Below are 10,163 nucleotides of genomic sequence, written 5' to 3' on the forward strand. Positions count from 1 at the left end.
GAATGACGAGGTGATTTTTATCAGCAATGAAATTCACCTTTTGTTACTAAAATGTTTTTATGTATTTGAATGTGATCTAATTGATGTATTTTTGACAATTCCAGCACATTGATGTCATTTTCTGTTACTTTCGGAAGAAAGGAAAGTATGATAAAAGGAACAATTTCAGCTTCACCACTGTTGACTGCCTATTCAGGCAGAGAATTGATGTGGTCCACCACACATATCACAATGTTGAAACCCAGACAAATGTGGCAAATGAAGAGCAAGTATTGATTGAGTATGTTAAGGGCCACAGGCTTATTGCCAATGTCCCGTGGCATACAGTTGACAACGTGCTAATACCGGTGAATATAAAAGAAGAAAATCATTGGTTATTGGTACTCATTTCATTCAAAGACAGGTATTTTTAATGATGAATTAAATATTTTATCATTAGTGTTTCATTCATTATTTTACCGCTGATTCTTTTTTTAAATGTATAGGCGTCTATATGTTTACAACTCGTATCAGTCAACCGAGCACAACGCAGTTGTTAGGAATGAAATAAAAAATCTTGCTACACTTCTGCCACATTTCCTACATCTGGCTGGATTCTATGTAAATAAAAAAAGCATAGATTTGGTGAAAGACCCAGCATATGTGGATAAGGGACAGATCGATATCCTTGAAGTTGTCTATATTGAAAATCCGCCGCATCAAACTGCTGGTAGCACCTAAATAGTAAACATATATTTTTAAAAATATCATAGTGTATCAAATACATGATATATCCTATCAATTTATTATTCCTCTAAAATACATGAGTTGTTTGAACTTGAACTTGAACTTGAAATACTTTATTTAGAGCTTGAAACACTTTATTTAGAACTTGAAACATATATTTTCTAATATAAGTTCTTATCTTTTTATTATTATTATTTTTTTATTTAGGGACCGTGGTGTCTTCATGGCAGCGTATGCTGAGTATTTGACATTGGGTGAAAGGATTCCAGATGTCATTGATGCACACATGCAGCGTATGAGATACGGTGCGCTCTTATGGGATTACACTGAATGCAAGGTTGCTGACAAAGCCGAGAGTGATAATGAAGTTCCACCAAGACTGATTAGGCTAGCAATCAATTACGACAATGTAGATGCAATTGATGTTTGATAAATACTATTCGTGCATTCAATGTTTTTTGTCCTTTTTTTCATTAGAGCAAATAATTTGATGTTTTTAGATGTATTTTGACTGATGTTGGATAATTATCATTTAACTAAAGAAATCTCAGGGGGTTCATGTTCCATATGTTTGATGTACTTAGTTCCATATATTGTCAAATATATCTGATGTTTGGAAAAAATACAGTAAAATGTGACATCATGAATCTACAAATACATTTATTCACCATGTTCACATAAATATGTATGTTTAATTCACCAGGTTCACAAAATACATATGTTTTAGTAAAGTTTATTCTTTTTTGTTTTAGTTTAATAAACACATCTTGCGTATTTGACATGACCAGCACAACTATATGATTTCAATAAAAAAAATTACAAAAAATAAACCAACTCCATCAGTTTCGGAAACAATACGTACGTTTTTATACCACATATGCAGTGTTACGAGGTTGAATAGACAACACCATTTTCTAACCGGAACATGGGTTGCCGTTTTTTGTGTTAAAAATACATGAACATTACCGTGTAATTTCAGACACCAGGATCACAAAAAAATGTATGTTCTATTATAGTTTATACAATTTTCAGAAGGCCAACAAATACATAATGTTTAGTTGACATTACCAACACAACTGCGAGCCTCCAATCCAAAAAAAATTCTAAAATAAAAACAACTTTATCATTTTTACAGATAAAATATGTATGTTATTTTACCAAGTACGTAGTATTTTTTAAAGTTGAAAAAACACCATACGTATCAGAAAAAAAAATCAATTAAGATCATTTTGAATGAGACATTCATTTCATTGCAAAAATTTCTATAATACTACAACATGTGTCAATAGAAGTTTTTGACACAAGTGTTCAAATACTTAAATAACCAATCTATCTTCGCTAATAAAGTTAAATGGATAGGAATACAAAAAAAATTCACTTCCTCAGATTCTCAAAACTACATGGACGTCTGTTGTGCCCAAGTTATCCACAAGTACTGCAAGCATGTCTGCTCTTTCCAAACAACAATTCACTTAAAGGCTTATCACGCCTCTTCTTTGGCCTACCAGACGGTCTCTTGTATCTTGGTGGCAAAACCACATCCTCCAAGATGTTTTTGGGAATGTTCCATTCACGCTCGTCGGGTAGAGGATCCACAGGTACATCATATGTCTTCAACACGGTCTTCGGTTTGAATAAATCAGAGCAATAATCATCAGCAGCCAGATTTTTCTTTTTAATGACAGCCCATGCATGAGGGTAGGGGATTTCATCTAGTTGAAACATACGACAACTGCAAGTTTTGCTGTTCAAATTAAGAATGAATCGGCTTCCTCCATCATGTACTGTGTACACGAATTCGGTTGACGGTTCTACCTGAAAGAACCAATCAGAATTTTAAAATAAATGAACAAACCATTAAACAAATACATATCAATTTTCAAAGAATCATATAATTTACATTAATACTAACTGTTCATGGATACCAAATACATATCTATATAATGTGTAGAAACACCAGATTAGTACAAGTACAAGTTTGTCAAATAAATTATAACAAGCATTAAACTGAAGTATACCGTCATTCGTAGACATAGATACTCGTTGATTGATAGCATCTCCTAAAACTTTTTACCGAGTGTAGTGAACGTGTATGTTCCATTGCTCCGGTTATTGTAATTCCGTCTCCCAAACATCCTTCTAACTTCTTCGAGAAAGTCATATATAGGCAGTTCTCTAGCTGCTAGAAGATGTCGATTAATGCACTCTGCTATGTTAGAAGTCATTGTCCACCCTCAGTTAACAAATGCATACAATCTAGCCCACTTGTCTCTATCGGCCGATTCCAAATACTCTGCCACGCGCATATCTACCTTTTGAACCTTTGCCATCAACTCATCAAAATCATCCTGCGTGTATGCCTTTGCCATGGAATAAAAAACAGAACTCAGCACATCATGGCTCTTCTTGTATTTGTTACATACATTACCCCACAGATGCCAAATACATGCATAATGTGAAACTTCTGGATAAATTCTACAAACAGTCTTGTTTATACTTTCATGCCTATCTGATACGATACACATATTCTCTCTAATTCCATATGTTTCTCTGAAACGCTAAAAAAACCACGTCTATGATTTGTCATTCTCAGAATCAATCACACCATATGCTAAGGGAAGTATGTTGCCTGGAGATACAGTTAAGAAGAAAAAAATAATAAAATACATTTTGTATTTGTCCAAAACAGATAAAATATATCTTGAGGTAAATAATTAATATGTATTTTTTTGACATACCTGCACCGTCTAATGTGCTTCTTGAGACAAATGTTCCATTGGATGGTGTTTTTAAGTAGCTTCCATCAACTACCACAATTGGCCGACAATAATCAAAGCCTTTGATAAATGCATATAGTGCTATAAAAACATACAGAAATTCATTTTCGCGGGTTTTACACATTCTGATATGTGACCCTGGGTAAGTCTTATCCAATATGTATAGATATACAGGTAGTCTTTTATAAGATTCAGCCGGTTCACCCATTAAATCGTTCATCGCCTTTTCTTTGGCCCGCCAAGCAACCATGTACGAAACATCCATTCCAAAATTATTTTTGACGTCCTCTGCAATGTCTTTAGGCGTATATTTCCTCTTATGATTTGATATTTTTGGTTTGACAATCCCACTTATCAACCAACTTGTAGTTTGGCATTGGGAATAAACCTTTTCCTTTAATGGACATGTATGTTTGTCTTGAAACTCCCTAACTCTAAACATTCCTACTTACCAACACTTGACGCCCTGAATTTCCAACCACACTCGCCTGATATGCACACAAGTACAACAAAAAAAAACACACATTAATGTAAAATACATCAGTAATGTATTTATTCTTGTATTACTAATACAAAGGACAGATGAGTAATTTTACCATATGTAAATAAGTTAATCAAATGCAACCCGGGCCAAATACATTATTTATGAGTACAAATACATACAAATCAGTTTTGATTCTACTTTATAATAAACATACACATGCTGAGAAATGCTTCCACTCGTACAAATTAACAAATATACACTGTCACGGTTCAAATACATAACAACACACAGTTGCAAATACATAAACAAATGCACATTTAATACCTTATTGCATTGCTCCTTTCTGTCCGATAGTTGAACCTGTTTGTAATTGCATAATTCACCATCACAGTTTTTAATGTATCTTTATCCTTGTATACTGGATCGACGGCAACTACTTTTTGGTTCTTGTCATCAATAACCATACCTTGTTGTTTTCGAATAACAAATCAGCCTTTCCACAACTTGATGATGCCAAATCACGAGAACCAACTGTTTGATTCGTGTATCTGATTTGCAAATAATCACCTTCAACACAACTCTCATCTGATATACATATCTCCATGCTTCTGTCAGTTGTAATGATACATAATGGGTACATTGGTAATGCTTTGTTCTCTTTCTTCAGTTCCACATACACCATAACACCCATATCATTGTGAATTTCCATTGGAATATAATCACCTTCAACCATGTATTTTATGCTCATGTTTTTCATTTTCTTGTCCAAATTCAATTGGATTGCAACTGTTTGTAACAATTCCTCATACGTCGAATACTTTTTGAAAGTCACAACATCGATTTTGTAATTGATGTATTTATTCTTGTCGTTCCAAATACCAGAGTGTCTAATCAACGATGAAATATTGGGCATTTTATATATATAAAAAAAAATCCTTGAATCACCGTCTCAACATAAAACCTGTAATATGTATGCCCTACATAAGATTCACGTTCAAATTTGAACAAGTTATACAAATTAGATTTACAGCTCACTAATAATTCAAATACAACATACACATATTGAATTACACTTCAGAAATACATAGTTTAGCATAAATTGCAACTGATATGAAAAATAGTTCAGAAATACATAGTTTAGATAGTTCAGAAATACATAGTTTAGAAATACATAGTTTAGACAGTTCAGAAATACATAGTTTAGATTCAGAAAAATAAAAGATATGAACTGGATCTTTGTTTTTTATTCCTAACCATTCATGTACATTAAAATACTTTCAACCGTAATTTTCAAGAGCATTATTCATTCATTGACACGCTTACAATGATATTACATCATTATTTTCGAATATCAGTTATAAAGATAGAAATAAAATAAAAAATCAGAAGAATAAAACAACTTTGACATTATGCTCCAAGAAAAGAATTCAAATCACATAAATACAACTTGAATAGACGAAATTTGTGAAATCAAAAAGGTGTTTTTGCATGAATTACCTGATGATTGATGTGTTTGTTTTGTTAATGTATTTTCAGATGTGTTGTAGATTTAATTTGAAATTTGAATTTTTACGTTTTGAATGTTTAAGAATGCATGGAAGAAGAGATACGTGTAAGGAAAGGGAATATTACAGCTGATTTTGTGGAAAAGAAGGTAAAAAATATATTAATTTCTCATTTAATACCACCACCGTTACAGGCTAAAATAAAGGAACCTATTCTTTTTTTACCGTATGCTCATGTATTTGCTGGCAACAAATACATCCGAAAACATACACAAATCAGCTGATTTTTAGCTACGAATGGTAATATTAAAAAGGATAGCTGCAAATAGTAGGAAGCTACAATAAGGTAGTCATTTGAGAAATTTTATCTTATTAATGATAATGAATGAGAAAATTTTGCTTATGGGCCTTAAATGGGGTACGATCTGATGACACCGATTTAAGGAAAAATTACAACTCAATGTTTTTTGGGTGATTTAGTTTACAAAATATGACCAATTGTATAGATTTTGCATATTTATATGTATAATATACATCACTATAAATATAATATACATAATTTACATAATAAGTGTATAAATTTTGTATATTTTGGACATATTGTTAACTAATTTGGTCGAACTGCACATATTGACAATTTCCCCCTCATTTAATACGTAAAATCCTTTACCATTGAGTTAAGACTGTTTAGCTATTAGAAGAGAAATTCTATCTAATTTTTTTTTACCCAATCTGGCATTTGTTTAAAGTGTCATGTATATCCATTTTTAAGAAGCTTACTGCCATGAAAGCTAGGCAATCCTTCTCCTACAACTGTCTTCGTCAATCTATCGTTTCTCATGGGGTCACATAATATACCCGTTTAACATGGGAGTTACAAATTATGACGAACTTCACCCCTAATACATCATTTTGTAACGGTTTAAGATAACTTGTCTCTAATTATGATTAACTATCTATCACAAATCTGTCACGAATTTTATGGTGGAATTATTTATTCCACCGCAAGAACTTTCATAATTTTGTCACATGTTCGACTTTGACGCACAAATCGTATTGTTTCGTGTAGTGGAAGATGTCATATATTATTTTACTTAAGATAATATTTGTATTGTTTAATATGTTCTATGTATATATCACTCAATTTTTATAAGAGTATAAACCAAAATCAATTTCTAATCACCAATCTTCTGGTCTGGTTTTAGATGCTCGTGGTTTCTCATACTATTAGATATCTTTCTTTTAACTAATAATGATCAAAGAAGGAGTGACTTTTATTGATCAAAGATCATATACAAATTTTAATTGGCCTTAATCTCACGCTTTATTATTAGATAATAAAATCTATTTCTTTTCGACCAAGAACGAGGAACCTAGGCCTCTATGACTGCTGAAGAGATTTTGGGATCCGACTCCTCCATTTTTATTGTGAAAATGGACTTAGTAAATTGTATAATTTTCTAGTCAGAGAACATAATAGTAAACCATAAACAATATAACCTCGAAAAAAATAACAAAACAGAGGATCACGTTTTCATTATGAATGTGGAAACATCGTATCACACGCTATAACAAAATAACATTGGTGTTTAACCATGCGTAAAGAAGAACAGGAATAACATTAAACATTACGATAATTAGCTAATAACTCGGATTCAAACTAGACACGGTTCCATTGACACAGAGGCATTCACCCACAAGTATTTACATATAGTGTTTACAACCACTGCTTACGAGAACAAGTGACTTTCGCTACTTTTTTTTTGAGATATTAGAAGAAAAGATAAGAAAGAACATAACTTAGGGCATCTAGCCATAAAAAAGGTCTTGACTTTTATTTGAATAGTTCAGTTCCTTTTTAAAACATTTGAGTACTTACAAGTTGACTTTTGAGAATTTGAGCATTATATTAAGGACTTATTTAACAAATTTCATTTTAATTTGAAAACTTTTTTTGGACTTACGCCCCAACACAAAAACCTCGCCTCACACACTCAGGCATACGCCTTTTGAGACTTTCGCCTCCCACCATTGCCTCAGGGCATTTTTGGTGTGGCCCGCCAAAGAGCTCGCCCCAAAAGCTCCTTTTGAAACATTGAATTCAGTTGTACAATGCATCTACTAATTTATACAATTATCCTAGGGACTAAAATGCTAAATTCCTAAACTATGTAACTAACTAATTATGATTTTTGTACAGCTCATAAAAGAATCAAAGAGCCATTTTTCCTATGTAACAATATACACCTTAACTATGTTGTGGGCATATATGGTACGGTAATTTTGGTTTTTGGCTCTAAAAATATTATATCATTACCATGTCAAATTAATTCAATATGGCTTAGTATTTTTAAGTTCGGTTTCAGTATTTTGTGGTACGGTAAATCGATACAATAACTTGTAAGACTTAGACTTGCGTATACTCATAACAACAACAACAACATACACACTATATACCCACAAGTGGGGTCTGGGGAGGGTAGAGTGTACGCAGACCTTATCTCTACCTTAGGAGGTAGGGAGACTTACATATCCTCATATTATAGAGAATTATGACTTCGGCTATTCAATAAACATCTCAATTATATTATATTAATACCTTACACATGTAAAAATATTCAAAAGAAAGTACAAGGAATTCCCTTCCTAAATCAATTACACAAAAAATACATTAAAATCAAGATAGTGCAGTCAAAGTTCCAACGTTTAAAGAATTAGTTTTATAATAGTACTAGTTTATATATTTGTTAGTATTTATAATACTAAGATATATGAAACGTATATGTAACTATATACTTCGGTACGGTATTCGGTATTTCGGTATTTTCTTTGTGAATATCGAATACCGTAGAATACCATTTTTTCTAAATGCATAGTAAATAGCATAGCAAATACCATAATACTGAAATGACGGTATAAAAATTTCGATTTCGATATGATAATCAGTATCTACCATACCATGTTCACCCCTACTTGGGTTGTTTTGCTTCACTGGGCCACTACTTGTTGTTCCAAAAAATGAGTTGAGCCCGTAATTTGCAGGATTGCTCTTCGCTGGGGGTGATCTTTAATTTTTACCGCTCAAATCAGTGGTCTTTAATTTTTTCCCTTCGCTAAAAGTCCTTTGGTTCCGGGTTCGAACCCTTGCTCAGTAAAAAGTTTTTTAGAAAAAAATATCAGTGCATAAGTTGGGTTTCAAACTCTGCCTTAAGGCAAAAACATAAATTATTTTACTGGAATTTTTAAAACTTCTGCCTTAAAGCCTAATTTTGGCTAAAATTTTGCCTCATGACAAATTACCCTAATTTATGCCTTGCGAATCTTAACTTATGCCTTACATTTTTTTTTTACTAAGCCTGAGTTTGAACTTAGGACCTTTGGGTATTAAGCGAAAGGTAAATATTAAAGACCACCGAGGTACAAAAATTAAAGACCACCCCAAAAGAAGGACTATCCGGGAAAAAAAGAGGCCCAAAACAAATTGCAGTGGTCCAATTCTGACATTTATGTGTGTGTTTAAGAGGTTTCATCAACCTCGTATACTCAGAATATTTTTCTCCTCCTTTATCTTCTTCTTTGAAAACACTATCACCGGAAAACCTATCTTCAACAATTTCAAACATCTCTCTATGTTTCACGAATGAACTAGCCATTGACCAATTACCGTGTTTTGGGACTTTTGAATATTAGACTATGTAGTATCATGCCAAGTTATTAAATTTAGATTTGCTAGAAGTCTTTAAGTCTTCAATTTGACGCTGACTATTATCATGCCAAGTTATTAACTTTTCTGTCTTTAAACCACTTCAAAGCTAATATGAATTCTTTATGGGCTAATTTTCTAAAATTCAAGTATTGTATGCTTGCTCATCCTGTGGACAGAAAATGGAGGGCAGGATTATCTCATGGGTGGCAAAGTATTCTGGATGTTAAGGACAAAGTGGAGGAACAAATGATGTGGAAAGTAAATTCTGGTTCCTTAAGTTTGTGGTGGGACAACTAAACAGGTTTGGGGGCTTTGGCTATGGTAATCTGTCACAATGACATCAACAGGTTTCAACTGGTTAAAGATTTGATTGTCGATGGTTCTTGGAATATTGCTCATTTACAACTACCAGAATACCTTGTTGAAACTATTCTTAGCTTACCTATTGGTGATCAAAGTAAGCCTGACTTCCCAATATGGATGCCTACTACAAATGGAAAGTTTACTACATCTTCGGCATGGGGAATCAATAGGCAGTCTCAAGTACAAGATCAGTTCCTTTATAACATTTGGCACAAATCTATTCCTTTTAAAATGTCTTTCTTGATCTAAAAAATGCTTAAGAACAAGCTCCCTTTTGATAATATTATTAGCAGATTTGGCATTGAAGTTGATACCAAATGTTGTTGTTTTACTGAAGCCAAAGATGAAACTATTCACCACACATTCCTTGATGGAGAATTGGTTAGAACAATGTGGAACTACTTTGGAATTCCTCTTGGAATTCCTTGGGAGCCAGGTACCATCAGGACTTTGATAGTAAAGTGGTGGGCCGTAAAGCCTAAGAATGCTCTACATAAAGATATGCTCAAAACAATTCCTGTTATTATCTGCTGGGAATTATGGAAAGCTAGATGTGCTAACAGATATGGTAAGACAAAACTTTCAAAATCACAAACGCATGA

General features: G+C 32.9%; 1 protein-coding gene across 1 annotated transcript; it reads right to left on the bottom strand.

The window, feature by feature from the left end:
* Nucleotides 1-2,148: 2,148 nt before the first annotated feature.
* Nucleotides 2,149-3,095, bottom strand: LOC132619487 (uncharacterized). Its single transcript, XM_060334381.1, has 2 exons — nucleotides 3,039-3,095; nucleotides 2,149-2,541 (listed from the first exon to the last, which is right to left on the bottom strand). The coding sequence occupies exons 1-2, from the start codon at nucleotides 3,093-3,095 to the stop codon at nucleotides 2,149-2,151; spliced, it is 450 nt and encodes a 149-aa protein (XP_060190364.1).
* Nucleotides 3,096-10,163: the final 7,068 nt, after the last annotated feature.

Source organism: Lycium barbarum, chromosome 11 (genome assembly GCF_019175385.1).
Source record: "Lycium barbarum isolate Lr01 chromosome 11, ASM1917538v2, whole genome shotgun sequence".
NCBI classification, from domain to species: domain Eukaryota; kingdom Viridiplantae; phylum Streptophyta; class Magnoliopsida; order Solanales; family Solanaceae; genus Lycium; species Lycium barbarum.

Excerpts from the sequence above, each read along its gene's own strand:
- LOC132619487 (XM_060334381.1), bottom strand. The coding sequence starts at position 3,095 with ATGGCAAAGGCATACACGCAGGATGATTTTGATGAGTTGATGGCAAAG. Across the intron at positions 2,542-3,038 it reads TGATGGCAAAGGTTCAAAAG|GTAGAACCGTCAACCGAATT; the intron begins GTAGATATGCGC and ends TGGTTCTTTCAG.